General features: G+C 58.3%; 1 protein-coding gene across 4 annotated transcripts; it reads left to right on the top strand.

Annotated features, from left to right (window-relative positions):
• Positions 1-9,616: 9,616 nt before the first annotated feature.
• On the top strand, positions 9,617-26,422 carry Bcan (brevican). Of its 4 annotated transcripts, none has more exons than XM_078027364.1 (14): positions 9,617-9,795; positions 14,221-14,331; positions 14,883-15,254; positions 15,475-15,649; positions 15,881-16,008; positions 16,386-16,679; positions 18,276-18,509; positions 19,289-19,903; positions 22,944-23,051; positions 23,514-23,672; positions 24,319-24,443; positions 24,790-24,934; positions 25,422-25,612; positions 25,919-26,422. In XM_078027364.1, the coding sequence occupies exons 2-14, from the start codon at positions 14,241-14,243 to the stop codon at positions 26,039-26,041; spliced, it is 2,760 nt and encodes a 919-aa protein (XP_077883490.1). In that variant the 5' UTR covers positions 9,617-9,795; positions 14,221-14,240; the 3' UTR covers positions 26,042-26,422. The 4 variants fall into 4 exon arrangements, with proteins under 4 accessions (XP_077883490.1, XP_077883492.1, XP_077883491.1 ...); XM_078027365.1 differs by having other exon boundaries at positions 9,618-9,795; positions 24,361-24,443; XM_078027366.1 differs by lacking the exon at positions 22,944-23,051.
• Positions 26,423-26,682: the final 260 nt, after the last annotated feature.

The raw sequence follows: 26,682 nt of genomic DNA, 5'->3' as shown, positions 1-26,682 counted from the left end.
TTAATGGAAACATTGCATACACTGGGTTGCATATGCCTGGTCCACACAAGAGGCACTCAAAAGTGGCACCTGTAATGACCATGGTAACAATAACATAGCAACAGTAATAATTATTGTTCAGGATGGTACCAGGCAGCCTGTAGGACTGGTTGTTGCATGTGAACGTATTATTCAAGATTAGCTAGACCAAATCTCAGGGGCTTAAAACAGCAAAAGTTTATTTCTCATTCAGTCTACATGTGGTCAATAAGAGGGCTCATCTAGCCAGGTGCAGTGGTGCACACCTGTAATCCCAACATTTTAGGAGTCTGAGGCAGGAGGATCGTAAGTTCAAAGCCAGCCTCAGCAATTCAGCTTAAGTAACTCAGCAAGACCCTGTCTCTAAATAAAATATAAAAACTCCTAGGTTTAATCCCTGGTTACCACCCACACACCCCTCAAAAAAGAGGCGTCATCTTATTTTAGACATTCAAGGACCCAGGCTGATAGAGCAGCCACCATCTCAAATGCCTTCAATCATCACTCCAGGAGGAAAAAAAGAAAGAGCCCTAGCAATTAAGTCTTCCACGCAGAAGTGACACCTGTTCCTTAAAATCACACCTCATTGGCCAGAACCAATTGCATAGCCCCGCACAACCACAAGGGGGCAGGAGAGAACAATCCTACTTGGGACTAGAAGCAGAACTGGGACTATCTGCTCAGGAGACCCAGGACCAGATTCTGGGACGTATTGCATTGGGAATCTCCCATCCACCCACCAGCCCCAGAGTTTTCCATGTTCTAGCCTATGATAAAATCACATCCCCAGAAACCAAGGCCCTGGGCTCCCGCAGTTCAGACAGCAGGAAAAGGGCTTCTCTGCAGTACAGTGCCTTCAGCCTTGGACCAGAGACCCCAGGAGCCATGACCAGGGGGCTCGGGGTGCAGCCCTGGTAGGCCCAGGGCCAAGGTCAAGGCTCTGGGTTTGATGGCCAGTACCAAAACAAACAACCGAAACTACCCAAAGCAGCAAAAAAGGCCATGGGAAGAGCCTTCCATCTGCTGCAATGCTCATTTCTGACACCCGTAGAGATGATGCCAGTGAATCACACCACTACCCTGAATGTCGCTCATAGCATTAAATCTTTTTTATTATTTCTGAGAATTTCAAAGATACTCAACAGAGAGAAGATGGTATAATGAAGAACTCCATTGTCCAATCTGATCATTATCAAAATTGTACTTTAGGGGGCACGCGTGGTGACTTATACCTGTAAGACCAGTGATTCTGGAGGTCGGGGTAGGAAGATCCCCAAGTTTGAGGTCAGTCCCTGCAACTTAGCAAGACCCTTTCTCAAAATTAAAATAAAAAATGGGGACGTAGCTCAGTGGTGGAGCTCACCTGGGTTCAATCCCCAGTACCAATACATATATATGCATATATTCATACACATTTTATTTGTCACCTCCACTGTTGGTTGAGTCCCCTCTGGGAGCTTTAGCTCTCAAGCATTTCTGGCTTGTCCTGAGTCCAAAAGTGTTCTCACAACAAGAAAAAAAAAAATCCCTCAGGCAGAGTCACAGATGTCACAAAGATCCCTTCTCCTTGTAGAGGTGAATGCTGGAAAACTGGGTCACCGCTGCAATCCACTCTGCCTGCTCAGATCCTTTGTGCCTGTGTTAGATCTACTGATTCCCTTTGTCCTGTCACGCTGATGCTTCAAGGTGACGACTGATTGCTAGTTCTTTTCTTTCCATACTTTTTCACGGAGCGCCCTCCCCAGGCCTATTTTGTATTTTATTTAGAGATGGGATCTCCCTGAGTTGTGTAGGGCCTCGCCCAATTGCTGAGGCTGGCTCTGAACTCATGATCCTCCTGCCTCAGCTTCTCATTGCTATTTCTGGTTCCGCTCTGGGAAGTGAACCCAGGGCTTCCAGCATGCTAGGCAAGCGCCCTGCCACTGAGCTACATCCCTTGCTCAAGATTTCTGTTGCTTTGAAAGAAAGTCTTACAACGGAAGGGTCAGTGGGACCAACTACAGTCACTATAGCTCCAAGCCTGCATCACACGTAACACTTCCCTCCTCTAGGATTCATTCTCTGGAGCTCTCCAGTGGAAAAACAGACTCTCATCCCTGAAGGCCTCAGTCTTTCAATATCAAACTCTTCACCAACCACTGTTGCTACCACTTCTTGTTTATGGGATAATCAAAATCAAGTATCCTCCGTGCATGGTAACCCCAGAGGCTGAGGCAGGAGGATTGCAAGTTCAAGGCCACCCTGAGCAACTCAGTGAGACCCTGTCTCAAAACATTAAAAGGGCTGGGGGGCTGGGGCTCTAGCTCAGTGGTAGAGCACCCCTGGGGTCCATTCACTGTATAAAACAAATCAAATGTCTATGCCAACATAATTTCTTTCTTTACCTACTGACCAATTGGCATGAGGTGCCCAAAATGACCCCGTAGTTGCTGTGGCCTTAGGTTTCGTGGTACCTTTACTGTGACCTCTGGTAATGCGTCCTCTGCCCCAGGAACCAGGGCTTCTGGTCATGCAGAGCCTAACTGGATAGGAAGTGGAAGCACCAGTTCCCCAATGGGCCACTAGGACTGATGATGAGGGAGGTGGTCGTTTTCAGGCCTTGGTTCCTGTGCCCGTGATTCCTAGCTACCTAGGATTCAGCACTGCATAAGGACCCAACGAATATACTCCAAAGAATATGCTGCATTTTGAGCAGCAGCAGCCCAGTGCCAGAGGACCTTCTCTCCAAACTGGTTTTGGATATGCTGTAAAGAGACCGCGCTAAACCAGGTGCTGGGGCGCACGCCTGTAATCTCAGTGGCTCAGGAGGCTGAGGCAGGAGAATTTCGAGTTCGAAGCCAGCTTCAGAAACTTAGTGAGACCCTGCCTCAAAATAAAATATTTTTTAAAAGCTTGGGGGGCCGGGGTAGTGGCTCAGTGGTAGAGCACTCACCTAGCAGGTGCGAGGGCCTGGATTTGATCCTCAGCACCACATAAAAATAAAATTAAGATATTGTGTCCACCTATAACTAAAAAGTAACTATTTTCTTAAAAATTTAAAAAGAGAAAAGAGCTTGGGATGTGGTTCAGTTGCTAAGTGCCCCTGGGTTCAATCCCCGGTATCAAAAGAAAAAAAAAAAGGCCATGCTGGTCAACTATCGAGTTGGGCACTGACGGTGAGGTGGTATATTGTAGGGCCAACGGATCGGGGTCACGCGCCTCCTGTCACATTTCCTTCTCTATAAGGTGGACCTTGTTTTGTTTCCCGGCACTGGGGAGTGGACCCAGGGAATTCTACACTGAGCCGCAGCCCCAGTCCTTTTTATTTTTTATTTTGAGACACGGTCTCTCTGAGTTGCTGAGGACCTTGCTCAGTTGCCCAGACTGGCCTCAAACTTGCAATCCTCCTGCCTCAGCCTCCAGAGCTACTGGTATTACAGGCGCGGGCCGCTGCGCCCAGCCAAAGTGGATCCTCTCGCTGACGGTTGAGACCATAAGGGGACTCATTTCCATCGCGCCCTTGGATGTCGGTGCTGGCCAAAGCACTTAGGTAAGGCAAATCCACGCCCAGAATACGCACTAATCCCAGGAGGACAGACGGCCACTCCTTCCAGATTGGAAAGACACATTGTAACCACCGTGCTCAGAGACCCTGCCTGGTGTGGGGGCTGACTCCGGGGTGGTGGCTCCTGGGGATGAGCGCGGGGCTCTGCGGCTGCCAAGTCCCGGCCCAGTCTCCATACCCATGGCACAGCTACCTCATCCAGGTCCCCTCGTGCCAGCCCGCACGTGGAGGAGGACAGAGGCTGCCTGTCATGCCCTGGAGTCCTGTGTCCCCTAGCTGTTCAAGGCCTCTTCTGCAGTGGGGGCTCTGTAACGGCCCTGACCTAAGACACAGAGCTCTGTGTACCGGGTGCTCCCTGCCCTGAGTCCATCCACAGACCTCCGTTCTGACTTCTTTATTCCCACCCTCCCATCTCGCTCTTTCTGGTCTCAGCCTCCGGAGCTGCTAGGATTACAGGTGTGCGCCACCATACCTGGTTAATTTGTTTGTTTATAACATTTTTAGTTGTAGATGGACACGAGACCTTTACTTTATCTGCTGACTTTTATGTGGTGCCCAGGATTGGACCTAGTGCCTCGAACGTGCAAGACAAGCACTCCACCACTGAGCTATAACCCCAGCCCTGGCTTATTTATTTTTAACGTTTTTTAATTTATTGTAGCACTGGGGTTGAATCCAGGAGGAGCACTGAACCACTGAGCTACATCCCAGCCCCTTTTATTTTGAGACAAGGCTCTTGCCAGTTGCAGAGGGTCTCGCTAAGTTGCTGAGGCCCGTCTCAAACCTGTGACCCTCTTGCTGCTGGGATTACGGGGTGCCCCCGTACTGAGCTCACACCACTGTGCCGGATGGATGGAGGGGTCCATAAACCAGGCCTGGAGGTCTGCTCCTCTGAAGTCCGGTCTTAAAGAAAACTGCACAAGGTACAGGGTGAGGCAAGATAAGAGACGAGGGATAGCAGAGGTAGGTGACATGGGACCTGGGCCACCTGCGCATTGGACCTCTGAACCTGCTGACACCTAGCCACAAACACACCATGGGGGTTGCTGCTGTGCCTAGGTGTCCTCATGATGGGGTGACACTGAGAGTTCTCAGGTAGTGACAGGCATGTGAACAGGGACGGGGTGTGTGACTGAACAGCTCATGGCTGTGCTGGGAGACCCTGGGAGACGGACTTCCTTCCGAGTCTTCCCACCCGGGCCGTGAAGGCTGAGGTGTTGATTGTCCAGTGTCCCGTCTGTCACTGCTGGATCGCCACCAACAGAACCAACCCTCTCGTTTCCTGATGGCTGTGTACTCAGGTCAAGCAAAACCCTGCAGACAGAAGAACAGCCTCAGGAGCAAGCGGCCCTGGGCTTGGAGGGTGACCGCTAAGGGGGAGCGGGTGGGAGACTCACTGGACCCACTATACCCCGTGAATTGGCCGGATCGGGAGTTGAGCCGGGTGTGGTGGCACACACCTGTCATTACAGTGGCTCGGGAGGCCGAGGCAGGAGGATGGAGAGTTCAAAGGCAGCCTCAGCCACTTAGAGAGGCTCTAAGCAACTTGGCTGAGACCCTGACTCAAAATAGAAAATACAGAGGCCTGGGGAGGTGGCTCAGTGGTACCCCACCCCTGGGTTAATCTCCGATACCAAATAAGTAAAATCAAGTCCAGTCGGGGTTCTCTCCATCTTAAGCATGAAGACACTGAGGCTAAGACATTAGGGTCCCAGCCACGTGGAGAAGCGAGGGGCCTCCCCTGGGCAGGCGGGGAGAGGGGCTGTAGGGAACCTCCTGTGGGGACAGACTTTGCTGCAGAGTAGATGGGCACAGACTTGGGGTGAGCCCTGGTTTGGTTTCATGGCTGCTGTCCCTGGAGCAGGCTGGCAGTGACCTCTGGACGCTCTCACTTGTACCCCCTGGTGAGAGTCGGGGACAGGCGGGGACCCGGGCAGATGCAGCAGGGTCTCCCACATCTCTGCCACCGGCCCCCGCGGCTGCAGGGCCCTCAGAGCTGCCCCAGGCGCCCTCCCCCCCCCCCCGCCCGCCTGCGCTGGGGTCTTTCAGACGCTGTCAAAGCCCCCATTCTCTGAACACAGCTGGGCCAGCGCCGAGCCGCGCATCCCATGTCCCCAGGCCTGGACCCAGGTGTCCGCGACGGGCAAGACCTCAGAGGAACTCAGCTGCCTGGCTCCCACCCCCTGGTGTGGGAGCGCGTAGGAAACTCTGGAAGGATGGGCTCTCCCAGCGCCCACTGTGGATGGGAGCCCGGCAAGGGCGGCCAGGGCTGACGGGTGGAGGAGGATGGGGGAGGCTCTCCCCACTTGGGTCCTGGCCTGGGCCTGCATGGGGGCGGGGTGGACGCAGGAGCTGGATTGTTCTTAACCAGAGGCTGGAAACCTCCCCAGCCCGGGAGGCTGGGAGGCGGCCAGCTGGGCTGCACGTGGAGGAGGCAGGGAGAGCTGCCCACTCTCTCTCCTGCCCACCCTCTCCCCCTCGGGCTCTCTCTCCGTGTTGGCAGGACCTCTGGCCCCGGAGGCAGCAGAGTTGGGCTTCTGCGCTGGTCTCAGTTAATTCCCTACTGTGTGCCCCTGAACCTTACTGCAACTTTGGGGGTCTCAATGTCCTCCTTCCGAAGATAACTGAGATTTCTACCTGGAGTCTGACTTTTATCCTTCCTGCTTCTGTGGGTCCTGCTTGATTTCTGCGAATACCTGTGGATTTGGAGGGGCTTTTTCTCAGAAAGCAAATAGAAATGGAGGACAGTCGTATGGCTGTGCATCCAGATGAAGGGCTCTGTAATGGCAAGGAAAGTCCCTACTCAGCAGTTACCACCTCAGAGTGCAGGTTAGACAACATGAAGGCTTTCCCAGCTAGAGATGTTGAAAGGATCTTAAAGAGATGCTCATTGCCTTGTTGAGAAAACTTCAGGAAGACTCCATTCCCCAATGACGAGCCCCATCTCCATTCACAGGGGAGAGCTGTGAGCTTCTGGCGCAGATTAGGGCTGCACACACCGAACACTGTCTGGCAAAGGAAAAGACCCAGATCTTCAATTCTCTATGGGTAAGCTCTGGACCCTTCTTGTTTGGGGTACTGGGAATTGAACCCAGGGCCTTGTGCATGCGAGGCGGGCACTTACCAACTGAGCTATATCCCCAGCCTGCCAGGTGCCCTTCAATAGATGAATGGATAAAGAAAATGTTGTATATATACACAATGGAATATTACTCAGCCATAAAGAAGAATGGCATTGTGGCATTTGCTGGTAAGTGGATGGAACTGGAGACTATCATGCTAAGTGAAATAAGCCAATCCCAAAAAACCAAAGGCCTAATATACTCTGATATGTGGATGCTAACCCACAACAGGAGGGGGGAAAATAGAAATTCACTGGATTAGACAAAGGAGAATGAAGGAAAGGGGGGGATGGGGACAGGAAAGACAGTGGGATGATTGGGACATCACTTTCCCATGTTCACATAGGAACACACGGCCAGTGTGACTCACATCACGTTCAACCACAGAATGGGCAGTTACACTTCATGCATGTTCAATAAGCCACAGTACATTCTACCCTCACGTGTAACTAAAAAGAACAAATAAACAATTTTGAAAAATAATGTGGGGCTGGGGCTGGGGCTCAGTGGTAGTGCACTTGCCTAGTACCTGTGAGGCACTGGGTTCGATCCTCAGCACCACATAAAAATACATAAATAACATAAAAGTTAAAAAAAATAATGCTTTATGCCAGTGCTGGTGGCCCACACCTGTAATCCCAGCAGCTGGGGAGGCTGAGGCAGGAGGATTTCGAGTTCAAAGCCAGCCTCAGCAAAAAGCAAGGTGCTAAGCAACTCAGTGAGACCCTGTCTCTAAATAAAATACAAAATAGGGCTGGGGGTGTGGCTTGGTGGTTGAGTGCCCCTGAGTTCAATCCCCGGTACCACTACTACTACTACTACTAATAATAATACTTTTTAAAAAAGTAAAAAAAAGTACCAATATAAATATGAAAAAAGAAAAAAAAATCCAGATCTTCTCAGAGCAGGAGCTGTGGACTGGGTCGCCCCTCCCCCAGTGCAGGTGAATGGTGTCCATCAGAGCAGGTGTACAGGTGACAAAATGGTGTCAGAGGAGTGACACCCTTTGAGATTTCCCACTGCAAATGGCAGGTGGAGACTCTGGCTGCAGTGCTGAGGCTCCCCCTCCTCCCTGTCCCTCCCCGTTGTCCCTCCCTGTGCCTGCTCCCTCACCAGGAGCCGGCCTCCTGAACACACTGCCCCAGGTGCTGGCCCTGGGTCAAGGTGGGACTCCCCGAGGGCAGCAGCAGTGCACCTGGACTTCTGGTCATGAGGGGGGTGGCCGGGAAGGTCACTTTCCTGGGCCTTCTCTGGTCCCAGGCAGGTCCGTCCCCCCCCCCCCCCAGGAACTGCAGCCACTGGGATTGAATGTCAGCCACTTGGTGGCCTGGCTCAGGCTGGCTGGCCTGAAGCCCTGTCTGTGGAGCCCTGGTGGGGCGAGCCCCAGCCTGTGGGGGCAGGGGACACAGGCCACCCTGTCAATACCCCCCTGAGGGCGGGGGCTCTCTTCCAGCCCTGAGTCGGGAGGTCGAGGTGAGCAAACAGGCCCTGGAGCCACCAGGCACTGCTCAGCCTCGTCCCCAGAGGTACCACCTCTCCAACTCTTCAGCTTCTCCAGGACAGTGGGGCCGGGCGCTGTAATCCTGGATCCTAAACAGTGCCTGGCCCACGTGGGTTCCTAGCTGGCATTTAGTTAATATTGAGTTAATATGTGTTTAATGAAATGAACAAAGCCAGGCCGCCTCCTCCCCGGCCTCCAGAGGCACCTTGCCCTGTGCCCTTCAGTCTTGCATCTGTGCGAGCCACCTGCGGAGGGATCTGATCACTGCCACCCAGACCTTTCTGTCCCTACAGTAGAGGGACCTCTGGGGAGTGGCTGGACTCTTCTTCCACCTCAAGCCTCTGGGAACTCAGCCCCTGGCCCCGGGGTGCAAGCCCAGGCCGTGGGGTTGGGGGTGGGCTTCTGGTAGGGAGCTGTCCAGAACCCCCAGGAGGGACTTGGGGTGCAGTCCCCGGGGAGCCAGGGCCCGTGGGAGCCTGTGCCTGCGGTGGACACCCCACTGGGCTTGCAATATTTTGAGGATGTGGCTGCATTTTACGGGGATCACAAAGCTGCCCTCCTGTCCAGGAGAGGATCCAGGCACCAGCAACCGTGCCAGGGGTGTCCCTGGGTCCCAGGAGGGGGAGGGAGAGAGGAGCCGAGCAGAGGGCCTGGGAAAGCGGAGGGGAGCGTCATTGGTATTCTGGCCGCTTCGGAGCCCTGACAACTGCTGGGGCCTAGGCCCACCCCTTGGCAGCCGCCGCACATGGAGCAGCCGCGGCCCTGGCCAGCAGGCCCTGGGCGCCCGGCAACGCGGCGACTCTGCACATTGGTTTGCATGACCAGCGGCACCGGCTCAGAGTGCCCCGGCACCCCCTCGGCTAGAGGTTTCTTGACTCGCTTTGCTTCACCCGTGATTCTGCTGTCTAACCTCCATCCCCCCAGCTGCAAAGTCAGCTCCTCCTCTGGGCAGGCAGTGGGAGCACCGCGGGAGTCAGAACCCAATCAGAACATCCCCCAGGGAGGCGGCCGCGGTCATCTGCACCTCATCCTTGTCTCCAAAAGACAGCTTCCCATTTTGGGGGTGGGAGGCGGGGTATCGCTCCTTCCAGGATCCTTCATCCTTTCCCCTAATAAGTTTGAGTCCCTCCTCTTCCTTCTTTGACCAATGGGAAGTCCCTCCAGTTGTCTAACTTCCATCCCTCCAGCTACAACATCATCTTCTGGCGCTCCCTCCCCGCCCCTTCTGCCCTCCCTTCCTACTCCAAGTCCTCATCGTATCCCCGGAACGATGTCCTACTTCGCTTGTCCTTGCCCTCTCCGCTGCCGCCGGGAACCGACGCAGAGAAGGCAGCGGGTCCCGTGACCACCCCGAGCCCCTCTCGTTCCGGGACAGGGGGCGGGGGGGTGGCCCCAGGGAAGGGCAGGGCGGGTGGGGGGTGAAGAAAGGGGGTTTTGTGCGGCGCCCGGCAGGCCGGCGCCCTCTTCCGCGCGTCCTGCAGGCCCGGCCTCCCCTCGCGCCCGCGCAGTGCCCGCCGCAGTCGCACCGGCTGCAGGACCGGCCGTGGGTCCCGGAGCCCCAGGAGGAGGCGGCGAGCTGGACAGTGCCGCCCGCACCCGGCCCCAGGAAGGTGAGTGCCGCCGCAGCCTGGCCGCCGGGCGTGGGAGGGCGAGGCGAGGGGCGCCCCCCGGCCTCCGGCCTCGCACCCGGAGCCCCCGCCTCGGAGGCCGCGGCTCGCAGACCCGGGCGCCCGGCGGGGTCGGGGGAGCGGTCCCGGCGCCGGCTCCTGCTGCCACCGGAGCCCTGAGCGGTGCCTGGGCGCGCGCACTGCACACTGCGCACACGCGCACCCGCACACCCGCGCACCTGCACACACCCGCGCACACCCGCGCACTCGGCTGCTCGCGGTCCGGCTGCAGCCCGGGTCCGGTCAACGGGAGCGCCCCTCTGTCCTGCTGCCCGATGCGCGCCCCTCCAGGCGGGGAGGACTTCGACCTGGCCCTGGGCGACGCAGGAGCGGTGGGTCCCCGGGAGGAACCGCGGCCGCCTTCTGGGAACCTCCCCAGGGCGCGCAGCACAGGGTGGTGGCGGCGCCCACTCTGGAGCGGGACTCCCAGCTCCGCCACTTACTTTGCTGTGTGACCTTGGGCAAGTTGGGCGACCTCCTTGAACCTTGGGCTCCTCCTTACTTGAAGGAAGCACAAAGAGGTTATCCACGGAGGCCGTTGGAGGGGGCCTGGTTCCTGTGGACCCTGGGAACAGTTGGCTGGGACTGGGATTCCTCGTCCTCCCTTCTTAACCGGCCCGGGGCTGGAGGCTTCCTGCCCCAGGTATTCCCACACCCTCCTCCAATCCCAGGACCAGCAAGGGATGGACGTTGATTTTGTTGGCACCGGGATCTGCATCACATAGATGGCAGTTGATACCAGTCAGGTCCAGAAACCGTGTTCCCTAGTCCCAGAGGCTGGGGAGGCTGAGGCAGGAGGATGGAGAGTTCAAAGCCAGCCTCAGCAACTCAGAGAGGTTCTAAGCAACTCAGCCAGATCCTGTCTCAAAATAACTCAAAAAGGGCTGGGGAGGTGGCTCAGTGGTCATGCATTCCTGGGTTCATTCCTCGGTGAACCGTGTTCCCAATAGGCCCTCCCACAGGGTCCCAGCGCCTGGGTGGTTACAGCTGACTTTGCCTCTGAGGACGTGTCCCCCACATCTCAGACTTCACAGGGTCTGCAACAGCTCGGCTGGGGATGTGGCTCACACTATTATTAGTTGTTCTTGCAATAAATAGGGCCATTTACAGGATCGTGCCCCGGGGCCTCACTGGTATTGTGTATGCACAAGTTGTTCCTCAGACAGTCACTAAGGCGTGACCCAGAGCTTCCCTCCTGCTGAGGTGGAGGTCTGGCCTCCGTGCCTCCCTACTGACCCTGCTGGCTGGGGCTCAGGTCCTCTGGAGCAGACCTTGGACTGCCACCCAGTGGGCACTCAGCATGCAGGTGGTGGGTGTCCCGCGTGCCCGGACGCGCAAGTTGGCACATGTGCAGCGGGCTCCTGATTCCCTGTGGACCGGGTCTGGGCAGGAGGTGGACGTCCATGGTCAACAGCAATGACCTGTAACAGGAGGAAAGTTCCTGAACAGCTTGGGACATAAGACAAGGGCAGAGACTCAGGCTGGAGCGAGAGGGTGGTGTGGGCGGGGGAGGGACCCAGCCCCTGGACGCCCGGATCCAAATCTAGGGCTCCCGGGTGACCCTGGGGAGAGGAGAGATGGCGCTCTCCAAGAACTGGACCCTCTGGTTTGGGACTCCCACTCTTAGAGATGGGGTGGGTTGGCCTCCAGGTCTCCACGGTCCTCCCTGACCTCAGAGCCTCTTCCCTCGTCCTCCTGTCGGGCAGAGCGGGGAGGGTGGCCTTCCGGGCGCCTGTCAGAGAGCCGAGGTCTGTGAACAGCTCCGCTTCCACCAGAGAGAGGGGCCCAGCCAGCTCAGACGCAGGGCACACGGTCTCCTGGCACCGGTGAGCCCTGCCGCTCACGCCAAAAAGTCCCCCTTCCAGCCCAGGGTCCCCAGCCCGGAGCTGGCCTCAGCACCCCCTGCTTGGCCCTGTCAGCAACCTCCTCCTGTCAGAGGCCCTGAGCCTCCTGCCTCTCCTCCCTGAGTAGGACCGGCTCAGAGCTTGAAGTGGAGGAGAGGCAGGAGAGCCTAGGAGAGGATCCAGGAGGAGAGGACAATTTCCCATCAGTTCAGGCTCCGGAGGGAGAGGACATGTATGAAGGCAGACCCTGAAAGGGCAGGGAAGATGGAGGTTAAACATTCAGTGTACCAGGAGCGCCGTGAGTAGCCAGTAAGAATAAGCCTGATCTCTAGGAGTCCTGCCTGCAGTCTAACCTTCATCCCTCCTGCTGCATCATCAGCTTCTTCCACGGCCAACGCGGGTCCCCATGTTCTTCTAAGTCTAGCTTGACCCTTAAAGCTGATGTTGGACACTAGCTCTCCAGCCTTCCCTCCTGAGGGCACGTTGGCCTGTGCCCGGCTTGTCTTTGCTGGGGACCTAGGGGCAGCTCTGTCCCTTTCTGGGCATCAGTCTCCGTTTCCCAGTGTCCCACTCCACCTCTCAGAAGACTTGAGATATTTAGAAGAGGATTCTGAGTTCCGGAGCGTCTGACCACCAGGGGTAGGAAGGGGTGCTCGCTCCCTCTTATTCTCACCCCCCTTAGCCTCCCCCCAGCCTGGAGCCTTCACAAAAGGTGGGGTGGGGGAGGAGAGGCTGGATGGGGTCCAGACTGGCAGAGACGGGGGCTTTGTCCCAGCTGGTTTGTGAGCCGGGAGATCCGGTGGGAAAGCCCGAGCCAGGCAGAAAGGAATGGCTGGGAGGAAGAGGGAGGGCGGTGGGGAAGGGGGGTCCGAGGGTGACAGGCGCGCAGAGCAGAGGCAGGGGACAGGGGGCTGGCTGGACACGGTGGCCCACACCTGGAATCCCAAGAGCTCAGGAGGCTGAGGCAGGAGGATCGAAAATTTGAGGCCAACCTGGGCAACTTAGCAAGACCCCTCAACCACTTAGCTCCATGGTGGAGTGCCCTGGATTCAATCCCCTGCACAAAAACCAAAAGGAAAACCCCCACACAGAGGAAGAGGAGGGGCTGGGCTGGGGAGAATTTGTGCATTGCCCAGGTTCAGGCCAGGAGGCCTTCCTGGAGGAGGCCAGGTGGGTATGGTCCCCAGGGAGGAAGGAATGGGCAGGAAAGGTTGGAGGGGTCCTATGGGAAGAGGAGGCTCTGGTTCAAGGAAGGCATGTGGCACCGGGAGGGCAGGTGGAGTTCTAAGTACTATTGCCAGAATGGGGGAGGGGGCATTGGTTCTAGGAGCCCCTCCCCCCCCCCCATGAATACCAAACTCTGCAGAGGCTCAGGTCCCTTATATAAAGGGGCCTACTATGTGCATATGACCTGTGCACAACCTCTTGTGATTCTAAGTCATCTCTGGACTTCTTACACTTCCCAGTTCAACAGAAACCGTCATTATTACACTGCGCTGCTCAGGAGATAATGACAAGAAGATGTGTACGTGTTCAGTGCAGACAGGTTTTCCTGAATATTTTGATCTGCAGAATGCACAGATATGGAACCCACGGATAGGGAAGGCCAACTGTTATAAGCATTTACTAATCTCCTACTGTGTGCCTCATGCTGTGCATTGATACAGGGGTTCTTTTATGTTCTTGGTACTGGGGATTGAGCCCAGGGGCACTTAACCATTGAGCCACATCCTCAGCCATTTTTATATTTTTTTATTTAGAGACAATGTCTCACTGAGTTGCTCAGGGCCTCGATAAGTTGCTGAGGCTGGCTTACAACTCATGATCCTCCTGCCTCAGCCTCCTGAGTGGCTGGGATTACAAGCATGTGCCACCTGTTTTTGTTGGGGGGGTGTGCAGATACCAGGGATTGAACCCAGGGGTGCTTAACCACTGAGCCACATTCCCAGCCCCTTTTTTTTAAAATATATTTTTTGATGTTGATGGACCTTTATTTTATTCATATATTTATATGCGATGCTAAGAATGGAACCCTGTGCCTCACACATGCCAGGCAAGTGTTCCACCACTGAGACACAACCCCGGCCCCCCAGCCCCTTTTTATTTATTATTTTGAGACAGGGCCTCTCTAAATTGCTGAGGCTGGCTTTGAACTTGTGGTCTTCCCGCCCCGGCTTCCCAAGTGGCTGGGACTCTAGGCCTGCACCACCGTGGCCGACAATGCTGGTTGTTTAATGTAAAGCTCTCACAAAGCCCAAGGCTCAGTGCAGCTTATGAAGTGGGAGTTAATAATGCTGTTTTCACAGTAAGAAAAAAAGCCCAGAGAGAGCAAGGAACCTGGCCCAGGTCACACAGTGTTGACTAGGAGGAAGACCTTGGCTCTGAGGAGGAATCCCTTGGCAAGGGGACAAGGACCAGACACAGAGTTGATGGTGCTGCAGACTCCGTCTACCTCCGGAGCTGGGTGTGGCAGTCAGCCAAGGGAAGTCCATCCTGAAGTCTAACTCCATCTTTCCTCCTCTAGTATCTTCACCAGCCTGCAGCATGGCCTCACTCCTGGCAGGCCTGCTGACAGCCCTGGCCCTGACCCAGGTCCCTGCAGCCCTCGCTGATGTCCTGGAAGGGGACAGCTCAGGTGAGCATCCCTGCTCAGGGTCCTTTCCCTCTGTCCCCTGCGGTAGAGGCTGGTTTCTTTTCAACCCTAACAATTGCTTCCAGCCCTGGGGGGCGTTGGGAGGAGGTCAAATAGGGGGCCTGCGGAGAGGGTGCGGGTCCCACGATAGACAGGGGTGTCTTGGTTGGTGGCAGGGCTAGGAAGCAGCACGAGGGCGAGGCTGAGGGCCTCTGAGTGGAGGACAGAGGGGGAGGCTAGGGCAGGATGAATGGATCTGGAGGCAGAAAGGAGCGGAATTGGAGTTAACCCTGAAGGGGAGAGGCTGGGGAGTCTGGGAGGCTGAAGGCCCCAGGCGTCCTGGTTGGAGGACCTTGGGGTGCAGCGTGAGGACCCTGGGGTGGCATCGGGGGACCCTAGGGGACGGTCCTGGAGGACCTAAAGTCAGGGCAGCAGGACCCGGTCCAGCCGGCTGGGGTGCTGGGGTGGAGGAGGGACTGCAGGTGGCGGAGTGGCGACTGCGCGGTGGCGGTGGCCGAGGGTCCAGTCCAGCGCCGCATCCCTCCCGCCCACAGAGGACCGCGCCTTCCGCGTGCGCATCGCGGGCTCCGCGCCGCTGCGGGGGGTGCTGGGCGGCGACCTCACCATCCCGTGCCACGTCCACTACCTGCGGCCGCCGAGCCGCAGGGCAGCGCCAGGGTCCCCGCGGGTCAAGTGGACCTTCCTGTCCGGGGGCCGCGAGGCCGAGGTGCTGGTGGCGCGGGGGCTGCGCGTCAAGGTGAGCGAGGCCTACCGGTTCCGCGTGGCGCTGCCCGCCTACCCCGCGTCGCTCACCGACGTGTCCCTGGTGCTGAGCGAGCTGCGGCCCAACGACTCGGGCATCTACCGCTGCGAGGTCCAGCACGGCATCGACGACAGCAGCGACGCTGTAGAGGTCAAGGTCAAAGGTAAGAGTGCGCCGCCCAGAGGATCCGGGAGGGAGGGAGGCAAAGACTCCTGCTCTGGGGAGCCCGCAGTCTGAGTTGGAAAAGGGGCCACAGTCTAACTTAAGTTTCTCATGCTGTAGAGTGAGAGCAATTTGGATTTTACCCCTGGTGCACAAGGAGGCTGGGGGATGGGGATCAGCGTACTGGGTGATCACTTGGCTCAGGTCCTCTCTGCCCTCAGGGGTCGTCTTCCTCTACCGGGAGGGCTCTGCCCGCTATGCTTTCTCCTTTGCCGTGGCCCAGGAAGCCTGTGCCCGAATTGGAGCCCGCATCGCCACCCCGGAGCAGCTCTACGCCGCCTACCTGGGGGGCTACGAGCAGTGTGACGCTGGCTGGCTGTCGGACCAGACCGTGAGGTGCGCGGGGGGGCTGTGACCCAGGCCGTGGCCTCCGGTTCTGCATGAGGCTGGAGGCACCAGGCTCCTGGCCTCTGGGGAAGGAGGCTGGTCGAGGAGGGCGGGAGAGGACCTGCTTCCCTGCAGAGCTGGGCTGGCAGCCCTGCGCTGAGAGGGCCAGGGTTGAGCAGGGCGCATGGAGGCTGGCTCCCGGGCAGAGGCACCTGCTCACCCTCTGCCCTCCCGTCCCAGGTACCCCATCCAGACCCCCCGCGAGGCCTGCTACGGAGACATGGACGGCTTCCCCGGGGTCCGGAACTACGGAGTGGTGGACCCGGAGGACCTCTACGACGTCTACTGCTATGCGGAAGACCTGAACGGTGATTGGAACTGGCCTCCCAGGGGACAAGCCCCTTCTCCAGCACCGCCCATAGGTCCCCCTGCCGCCTCACAGGGCCTTATTGTCCCTCATGCATTTCCCGAGGCTGGGAGGCAGGCGGGGGGCGGGGTAAGGAGACATCAGTGTCCCTCTTCGTAAACTGTCATCATAGACCCCGCGCAGGACGGTCCGCAGAAGGAGGAAGTGGGGCCAGGTTCCTCTCTATCGTGAGGTTCTGCCAGACTTTGATCCTCTAAGGGGGGACAGCTGACCACACACCAGGGGACAGAAGCCCGGAGAAGCTTGCTCAGGGTCCCGTGAGTGTCCAGGGTAGAAGTGTCCCCTGACCGCCGGTGACCGGCCCCCTCTTCTCCCCAGGAGAACTCTTCCTCGGTGCCCCTCCAGACAAGCTGACGCTGGAGGAGGCGCGGGCCTACTGCCGGGAGCGGGGCGCCCAGATCGCCACCACGGGCCAGCTCTACGCGGCCTGGGATGGTGGCCTGGACCGCTGCAGCCCGGGCTGGCTGGCCGACGGCAGTGTGCGCTACCCCATCGTCACACCCAGCCAGCGCTGTGGCGGGGGCCTGCCCGGCGTCAAGACCCTCTTCCTCTTCCCCAACCAGACCGGCTTCCCCAACCAGCACAGCCGCTTCAACGTCTACTGCTTCCGAGGTGAGCCCCTGCCCACAGAGTGGGGCCGCCCTCGGGGACCAGGGCCCGCCTGGAAGTCCGGCCCCAGCTTCAGCCAAAGCCCTTCTCCTGGGTCTTTGGCCTGGTCCCCAGTTTCTCAGCCAGGACTCGAGTTCCTGGGCTGCCCCTGGTGTGGTCTCACTCCGCTACTGGCCCCAGGGAGTGGTCACCATTGGCGTCGCCTTCCCAACACTAGTCCAGGCCTGTCTCCTCCAGTTTCACATCGGCCTCTGCTTATTGGCAGAGCAGAGATGATTGACAGCCTCTGCATCCAATGAAAACCATCTGCTCCTGTTCTTCCTGCTAACCCCAGGTCTCCAGAAGGGTTCTAGAACTAGAACGCAGCTTAGAGGTGTCAGATCTGCAGCCACCAGATAGTGATGGATGGAGGATCCCCACCCCCACAGGAAGCAGGACCTCGAGGACAGTTGGGCACAGTTATGAGGCCAGAACCTCTCTCCAGGAAGAAGCAGGAGGAGGAGATGGAGGAGGAGGAGCAGGGAGGAAGGGAGGAAGACTACAGGTGGAGCACAGGCCCCAGAGACCAGGTTTCCTGGTCCCGTGGAGCCAGGCTCACTGGGGCAGGTGACGAGGACAGGGACGCACTGTCCCTTTTCCACCTGGCTGGACACAGACCAGCCCTCAGGACTTTTCTTGGCCCTTTGCTTCCTTCGTTTTCTGCTCTCAGTCCCCGTCCCAGAGGATGAGGTGATCCGTCCCAAATCTCTGGATACTTGAAAGCAGCAGGTGCCCCAAGGACATGGCCCCTTCCTTTGCCCTCTTGTCTCAACACTCAGATCCTCAGGTAGAGACTGTCAAGTGTTCCTCAGGTACCAGGGGGTTGGAGCCTGTCCCCATCCATTTCAAATATCCCACCAGGCGTGGTGGGTCATGCCTGTAATCCCAGCAGCTCTGGAGGCTGAGGCAGGAGGATCTCAAGTTTAAGGCCAGCCTTTGAAACTTAGCAAGGCTCTAAGCAACTTAGTGAGACTCTGTCTCAAAAAAAAAAAAAAATAGAAAGGGCTGGGGATGTGGCTCAGTGGCAAAGCACCGAGATTAAATCCCCAGTACAAAAAAAAAAAAAAAATTAAGATGACTGGCACCTTAATCCAAGACTAGGGTCTCAAGGTGCTGAGACCCTCTCATCCATTCTTCCACCTCCAACCCCTCACTCAAGGGATCAGCTCTCACCTGGGTCTTTCTGGCACAGAACTTCCCATCACTGTCTTCTAGTCCGGCTCAATTGTCCTTTATATGGTTTCATTATAACTGTGCGTATCTGTTTTTCGCCTGTATCTAGAGTATAAATCCCCTTGAGGGCAGGAAGCTTGCTATTTGACTCTGCTCTGTGTCCTCCATGCCCAGGAGAAGGCTTAGCGTGACACCCTTGATGAACACTTGGGGAATTGGTGACAACGTTGTGGGTGCTGCCCCTTGGACCCTCCATGGAGAGTTTTTGAGAGAGCTGAGAAAATCCCGGAGTGTCGGACAGGCTAACCCAGAGCCCTTGCCTGCAGACCACGACCCTGGGGGGCCCAGGGTCTGTTCAGTCATCCATTGGACTTTTCCTCCTGCCAGACGCTGCCCAGCCCTCTGCCACGCCCGAGGTCTCCCTCCCAGCCTCTGACCCAGGCTCTGATGGACTAGAGGCCATCGTCACAGTGACAGAGACCCTGGAGGAACTGCAGCTGCCTCCGGAGGCGGTGGAGAGTGAGTCCCGTGGAGCCATCTACTCCATTCCCGTCATGGAGGATGGAGGAGGCGGAAGCTCCACTCCAGAGGACCCGGCCGAGGCCCCCAGGACCCTCCTAGGTAACTCAAACGTCCCCTAACCCTGGGGAGATGTTGCCACCTCAGAGAGGCTGAGGGCAGAGGGTCACAGCCCAGGTAGATGCTGGGGGCGCGGCTGCCATGAGTTGGGCCTGTCCTTTCTGGGCTTAGTGGTGCGTGGCCTCTCCCCTGTCCCTGCCCTGTCCCTCTCCTGAATGTTGCTTTTCTGCTCAACTCCACCCCCGACTCTCTGGGGCTAGAGATGCCTGGACTAAGGGGCTGCCCCGGGAAAGAGAGTTGTCCCTTCGTTGGCCCCTCCTTGCCTTTCCTACCCGAAACAGAGGATTGACAGACTAGAAGAGGGGGACATAACCGCCCTGTTTTCCTGAGCTCTTGACAGCTCGCAGCCCTTCTTAAATATGGCTCCAACAGCCGGGGACGCGGTGTGCACCTGTGATCCCAGCGACTCAGGAGGCTGAGGCAGGAGGATGGCAAGTTCAAAGCCAGCCTCAGCAACTTAGTGAGGCCCTAAGCAACTCCATGAGACCCTGTCACTGAATGAAATGGAAAACAGGGCTGGGATGTGGCCCAGGGGGTTAAACGCCCCAGGGTTCAATCCCAGGGACCAAAAACCAAACAAACAAAAACGCCCCAACAGTGGAGCTCAGGTTGAAGTCCCCCTGTGTGGAACACAGACCAGCCCTCCCAGGCCAGGCTCTCCCCAACCCGCTTTCCCCAGTCCCCCCTTTTTTCTCTCCCGTCCTTCCTCCCACAAGGCTGCGGGGTGCTGTCCCTGGTGCTGAACTCTGTTCTTTGCCCAGAATTTGAAACCCAATCCGTCGTACCGCCCACCGGGTCCTCTGACCAGGACCAGATGTTGGAGGAAGAAGAGAGATACGAGGACGAAGAAGAGGCAGAGGAGGAGGAGGAAGAGGAGGTGGCGGAGGACGAGGACCTATGGGCATGGCCCAGCGAGTTCAGCAGCCCTGTCCCCACGGAGCCCGAAGCCGAGGACCCGCTGTCCCAGGCCTCCCCGCCAGCAAGGGCAGTCCTGCAGCCCGGAGCGTCTCCACCTCCCGAGGGACAGTCAGGAACTCCCAGGCCTCCCAGGGCCCGTGGACCGCCTACCGAGACTCTGCCCACTCCCAGGGAGGGGACCCTGGCGTCCCCACCATCTTCCACTCTGGTTGGGGAGGAAATCGAGGGTCCTGAGCTATCTGAGGTCCCTCAAGGAGAGAGCGAAGAGACAGGGAGCTCCGAGGATGCCACCTCCCTGCCTCCAGCCACACAGGCCCCCGAGGGGACCGGAGAGCTGGAAGCCCCCTCTGAAGAGGACTCTGGGAGAACCATCCCCGCAGGGACCTCAGTGCAGGCCCAGCCGGTGCTGCCCACTGACAGCGCCAGCCGCGGCGGAGTGGCCGTGGCCCCCTCATCAGGTAACTCTGCCCAGGGCGCGAGCTTCCTCCTGATTCTCCCTTTCCCCCTCCTGCAGCTCGGGATCCCCCGACCCGGGGTCCTTTAGTCCCCCTTGTCCCTGACTCTCCTGTCCTGACTCTCCTCGTTCTCTTCCCTGTGGGTCTCCCATCTCGGTACCCCACCTGGTGACTTCCACCCCAGCTCTCACCTGTGACCCCAGCCCCACTGCTGACCCCCCGTGACCCTTCTGTCCTCGGGACCTCTACTTGTGACTCACATCTCACTGACCCCGCAGTACCTCCTCATGCCTCTTCAGGATGCCCTGGTCACCCATGGCATTCTCTGGGGTCAGGCCTGTCTTCCTCTGCTCCCTCCCGACCCCTTTCCCGTGCTGTCCCCTTTGGTCACCTCCCACTGATCTCAGGGAAGCCTGGGAGTCCATCCCTGCCCTTCGCCCTCTGGGGTCCAGGAGAGCCTTCCCCCTACAGAGCCTTAAGCGACTACTTCTGTGAAGTATTTTTTTTTTCCGACTGTTTCATGGAAAACAAGCCTTGGAAATAAATCTCTATTAAACTGCTTTGTAACCAAACCGTGGCCCCCTGTCTCCCTCTGAAGCTGCCCACCCTTTTCACCCCATGCTCTCTGTGTCTCCTGGTCTCTTCTTCCGGCTCCCGGCTTTCCTGTCCTCATGGTCTAACCGCCCCTTGCTGCCCCCCCAGCTCCTCCTCACACCTGTCTACACTCCCCCTCTTGCCCGCTGACATCCCAGATTTGACTGTACGCATTGCCCCAGAGAAGCGGTCAGCTGTCCATCTGCAGGGGGACTGAGAGCTGTGGTCCCTCACTCCTGGGGCAGTGCGTTGAGCATTTCTGTTCATTTTTGGTCCACTTGGGTGGCTCCTGTATTGATGGAGAAACCATAGGGCCAGCTCCTTGGCCTTCAGGCGCCCTGGCCCCTCATCCCCACCCCCACATCTCAGCAGGAGACACTGCCTAACTCCAGCTGCTGCCCTCGCCTCCCCTCCACTAACCCCTGCACTAATCACCACCCCTGCCCCCAGGAAGACTGGTTTCCCCTCCCCGAACCCAGAGGGTCTCAGAGTCTCCCCTCCTGGCGAAGATGCTAGAGGAGGAATGTGGAGGGAGAAGGAGCGAGAAGTTAGGTTCGGGGATCTGGGAGAAGCCCACCTGCTCACAGAAGGTTCAGATCCCAGTGCAGGCTCGTGGAGAAGGCTGGGCCAGAACCGGGCCCCCCTCCTAGAAGGTCCAGGGTGGGCTCAGGACCCCAGCATGAAGCCAGGCTCACCCATTTCAACTGTGGGCTTTCTGCTCAGCTGGCCCTGGAGTTGGGCCCTCTGCAGGGTAAGGAAAGGGTTTGGTGGGAAAAGACCACGGTGGGGGGGGATCTCTTCAGTTTCTTAAGTTACCCCAGCTAGAGGGGGGAGCAAGCGGTCCCCAGACCTGCTATTGCAACAAGAGGAAAGGCAAAGCTTTCAGGCGTATACTGTAGCTGGCCTCAAAGAGGGGGAGGGAGGAAGGAGAGAAAGCCCCAAAACACGTCCTTTCACCCTAGTGTGTACCCTAGGCTCAGGTCCTGCAGTCACAGCCAGGGCTAGGAGCTGTGGCCTGTGGGGCAGGACCAGAGATGGTCCTGTTCCCCAGCTTGGAAGGCTGGACAGAAAGCCAAGAGGAGAGCAGGAGCAGCGGGAGAGCATGAGGCACACGGGGTGGCCAGGATGCCTCTCTGTTGGGTCTGGCACTTAGTGGATGAAATGAAACACCTGTGGGGGAGGGGCGGCGTGACCAGCTGGGCAGCAACTACTGGCAGGAGGGGAGACCAGGGAGGGAGAGGTGCTAGAAAAGCTGATTCATTTTTACCCCAAACGGCAAGGTCATCCCAGTATAATTCTTTGAATCAACTCCAGCTTCTCCCCAGTCCCTGCTCCGAACCCCACCAGGCAGTGGACACCGCAGGTCGGTCAGTGTGAAGCACTGTGGGCCTGGGCTTCAGTGTGGTTTCCTCCTGTCACGGATGCAAGCACTGGTGGTCTGTGGAACCATCGTCCCCTGGGTCCTGTGAAGAAAGGAGTAGAAACTGACAGTAGCCAGCACCCGGACTGGACCTAAGAGCAGCCCCCTTGCACCCCAGGATCTAGAGAGTTAGAGAAGGCAGGTGACTTGGCCAAGTGGGGCCAGGTCCCCAAACCAGCCGGAAGCCTTCAGGGCAGCATGTTGGCCTAAGAGGACTGCCTGGAAGAGGGGGAGCCGAAAAGGGGGTGAGATGGGTCAGGCTAGAGACTCTACAGAAGGCCCGAAGTGGAGGCTGGTAAGGGGGGAAAGTCTTAGGTGAGACAAGAAGGGGGGCAAAGAGGTTGCCTAGTCCTGCCCCTTTCAGTGGGCAGCCTTAGCCGCTCTGGGTTTTGGGGTCCTCTGGCCCAAGATGCCTACGATGGTGGGGGTGGTGAGGGCAGAGAGTGGGCTGGATCTCTACTGGCAACTTCTGGGCTGGAAGGTTCTGCCCAGTGGACATCAGGGAGAATGGTCAGCAGTCGCCTGGACCACACCCATATCAGGTGCCAGGGACAGTCCAGGGAGGCCACACCCACTGCTGCTGGTGGTCTCTGCAGTCCCACTCAGTGGCCCACCTAGACTATACAGAAGTCTGCTGGGGCCTGGCACAAAGATAAGGGGCCTAGAGACAGGAAGTGACCTGCCCAGTGTCGCACAATTGACGGCCCAGGATCTTCCCCCGATAGTGACTCTGGAGCCTTCCTGGCCACTTCCCCTCGGGCCCTCGTGGACTGGGCCCACATAGGTGGGCATGACAGTGGCCTGCACAGGCTGAGCCAGTGATGAGCTCAGGGAAGGGCGGGAGGAAAGGGGAGGAAGAGCCCCAGGATTCAGAGCTGGGCTGTGACCAGAGGCTGGCTCCAGGGACCACGTTCAACTCCCAAGACAGGAAGGTCAAGATTGGGGGACCCCCTGGACCCTCCCCTAGAGGGCTCAGACTGCATGGGTGTGCTCCCCTGCTCCCCCACCTCACTTCTTTCCCCCTCTCAGGTGACTGTGTCCCCAGCCCCTGCCACAATGGTGGGACATGCTTGGAGGAGGAGGAGGGGGTCCGCTGCCTGTGTTTGCCTGGCTATGGGGGGGACCTGTGCGATGTTGGTGAGTGTGTTGAGGGAGGCGGGGGGCATACCTGAAGCCTGGACCCTGCCCCAATATGCTAGTGCTGAAGGGCAGAGGGAGGGCGCGAGTTTGGGCCATGAGTCCCCGCTTTAGGCCTGGGGACACGACTTTGCTGAGCCCTGTTCTCCATTTGTCGCTCTTGGAGGCACACTGCTGGCCTTCGGTACACGCCACCTGCCCTCCTCCTTGGAAGGGAGGACAGCCGAATTCTCCAGGATGGAGCATTGCAGACACTCATGGTCCCTGTCTCTTGGAGAAGACACCGATACCCCTGCCCAGGACCCCCTCATTCCCAGCTAGCTTCTTGGCACCGCCCTCCTGTCCCTCGGTCCCGCCCCTCGCGGTCTGCGGCGCGGGGAGAAGGCGCGTCCCTCGCCTGCAGATCTGACCTCGCTGCATTCTGGTCCTCCGGCCTAAGATGTCTGTCCCTCTGTGCCCCAGGCCTCCGCTTCTGCAGCCCGGGCTGGGACGCCTTCCAGGGCGCCTGCTACAGGCACTTCTCCACGAGAAGGAGCTGGGAGGAGGCGGAGACCCAGTGCCGGATGTACGGCGCGCACCTGGCCAGCATCAGCACGCCCGAGGAGCAGGACTTCATCAACAGTGGGCTGGGGCCGGGCGGGAGGGGACCTTCGCCATCGCCTCGCACACACTCGAGATTGACACCCTCATCACTTGGCTGCCCTCATTCAGCCAGTGTTCCTTCACGGTTTCCTTCTCTCTCCTTCCCTCTCTACGCGTAGGCAGGGGGCTTTAGGGAGGGGAAGGCTGGGGTTCCACCGGAACTTACGGCTGTATCAGCTCCCACCCCGCTCTCTGCCCCCCACTCTGGCCTTCGTGCCGGGGTTGGAGGGATCAAAAAAGAAAACAGCGGTAGGCCAGGCTCCGTGGCCCACGCCTGTAATCTTAGCTACTTAGGAGGCTGAGGCGGGAGGATCGCCGATTCGAGGTCAGCCTCAGCAATTTACAGAGACCTTGTCCCAAAATGAAAAATTAAAAGAGCTGGTGTTGTAGTTCACAGGTACATGATAGAGTGCCCTTGGGTTCAATCCCCACGAAAGAGAGAAAAAAGAAAATAGCGAGGGCCTGGGGATGCAGCTCGGTGGTAGAGAGGCTGCGCAGGACGCGAGTTCCTTAGCGCCGGGTACAGAACAAAAAGCCAGACCCGGGGAGGGCGTGGGTTTTGGATTTCTGCAAGGACTCCCCGCAGGCCACCCGGTAACAGGGAATCTGCGCCATCTGCTGGCAGTGCCGCTCACCGCACGCCCCGTCTCCGGCGGCTCTTCCCCAGATCGATACCGGGAGTACCAGTGGATCGGGCTCAATGACAGGACCATTGAAGGCGACTTCCTGTGGTCGGACGGCGTCCCTCTGGTGAGAGGCCTCAGCTGGCCCTCACTCCCTCTGGTTCATTCCTCAAAGCACGCCTGGCCTTCGCCAGCAGTCACCCACCTCCGCCCCTTCCTTTGCTGATGGCCTTTCCCTACCCAGGCCCCCTCCCTCTTCTCCCGGGCCCCCCTCCCCTCCTTAGGTCCCTCTCTCCTCTCTCTGGCTCCCCTTCTCCCTCTCCCAAAGCCCCTTATTCCCTCTTCGGGTGTCTCCAACCCCCAGGCCCTTAGCCTCCCCTCCCCTGAGGTCCCTCCCAACCCTCCCCAGTCCTCTGCCCCTCCCCCACCCCGTGCTCACGGTGCGGTGGCTCTTCCCACCTCCGTCCCCCCAGCTCTACGAGAACTGGAACCCTGGACAGCCTGACAGCTACTTCCTGTCTGGAGAAAACTGCGTGGTCATGGTGTGGCACGATGAGGGACAATGGAGTGATGTGCCCTGCAACTATCACCTGTCTTACACCTGCAAGATGGGCCTGGGTGAGGATGGGCAAGGGAGGGTCCAAGCCCTCCAGGAGGGGTGTCCTTTCTTTTCCCAGGGGGTCCCAAGGATTGCTTACGGAAGGAGGGTACAAAGCTACCCAGAGGAGGCTGACCATGTGGTGGATAATGAATTACGGAAGTCCACTCGGAATCCCCAGGGGAGCTGGGTGCGGTGGCATGCACGCCTGTAATCCCAGCGCTGGGGAGGCTGAGGCAGGAGGATCTCGAGTTCAAAGCCAGCCTCAGCAATTTAGCGAGGTGCTGAGCAACTCAGCGAGACCCTGTCTCTTAATAAAATATATTTTTTGAAAGGGCTGGGAATGTGGCTCAGAGGTTAAGCCCCCCTGGGTTCAATCCCGGGTACCAAAAAAAACCCTGGTGGTTTTGTAATGCTGTGGCCACTCATTTCCTCTCCCTATCAGGATTCTGGGAACCCTCCTCCACAGAGCAAGTTTCCTAACGCCTAACTGTGCTCCCCATGCAGTGTCCTGTGGGCCTCCTCCGGAGCTGCCCCTGGCTCAAGTGTTCGGCCGCCCACGGCTGCGCTACGAAGTGGACACGGTGCTGCGCTATCGGTGCCGCGAGGGGCTGGCTCAGCGCAACCAGCCACTGATTCGCTGCCAGGAGAATGGTCGCTGGGAGCCCCCTCAGATCTCCTGCGTGCCCCGCAGGCCTGTGAGTGCCAGGAGGCTGGTGGGGGACATGGCCAACAGAAGCCCTGGGCTCCAATCCCAGCTCTGCGTGGTGGTCAGCTGGCTGTGTAAACTGGAGTGACACCTGGGTGATCAGTGGTAGAGGGAAGTGGCTGAATGCCCTGCAGGGGTCGTGCCTGGGCACAAGCAGCCACTCTGTGCTCCTAAGGGGTGAATGGGGCAAGTATTGGTGAGGACAGGGCCCAGGAGCAGGAACACCACACCCAGGGTGGGCTGGGAAGGAAGGGGAGCCCAGGTGGAGGCTGAGTGTGTGTGTGTGTGTCCCCAGGCCCGGGCTCTGCATGCCGTGAAGATCCCAGAAGGACATCCAGGGAGCCTGCCAGGACGCTGGAAGGCACTGTGGACCCTCCCTTCCGGCCCTCCTCCGGGTCCCCAAGTGGGAAAGCCTTGAATGCTGCTGTCCCCAGCACTGCCCTCGGGCCTCCAAGGTCCCTCGCGCCCTGAGCTCTTCCCGCCACAGGAAGTGAACATGAGAGGGTGGAGCTGGAGCCCAGGTGACAGCCTGAAAGGCTTCTGGGAAATACCTGGGGGCCTCCAGCCCAGCCCAGGCCCTCTTCCCCAGCAAGATGGGCCTGGGCTTCAGGTTTCCCCCTCAGGGCAACGGGTCAGTCCCTAAGTGCCTCAGCGGCCCTCTCCCTGCCAGCTACCCTGGCCCCTCCATTTTTCTAAAGGGCACTGTGCCCACTCAGTCTTGATTTTCCAAGGAAATGGATTTGCAGGATGGAATACCTGTAAAGCCAACGGAAAATAAAGATGTGCTTAGCCCCAAGAAGTGCTGATGCTGCTTTGTGGGGGGCTGGGGGGGCAGGGCTCAGAGACTAGAGCATCCGGGCATTCGCTTCTAGAGGTTGGCGAGGTCCCCGCCATGTCAAGGGCAGAACAGTGCCAGGCACAGACTAGATGCCCAGCAAACATTCAATGAAAGAAGCCAAAGGGGTGGGGACAGCAGGAGTGGCTCAGAATGAGGATGTTTGGTTCAGTCGGGAGGAGGACGAGCTGAGGTCCCGGAGAGGAAGGCAGCTTCTGGGGCTA

Source organism: Ictidomys tridecemlineatus, chromosome 11 (genome assembly GCF_052094955.1).
Source record: "Ictidomys tridecemlineatus isolate mIctTri1 chromosome 11, mIctTri1.hap1, whole genome shotgun sequence".
Taxonomy (NCBI): domain Eukaryota; kingdom Metazoa; phylum Chordata; class Mammalia; order Rodentia; family Sciuridae; genus Ictidomys; species Ictidomys tridecemlineatus.
Note: the sequence above shows the minus strand (reverse complement) of the source record. Positions and strands in the feature narration are given on the sequence as shown.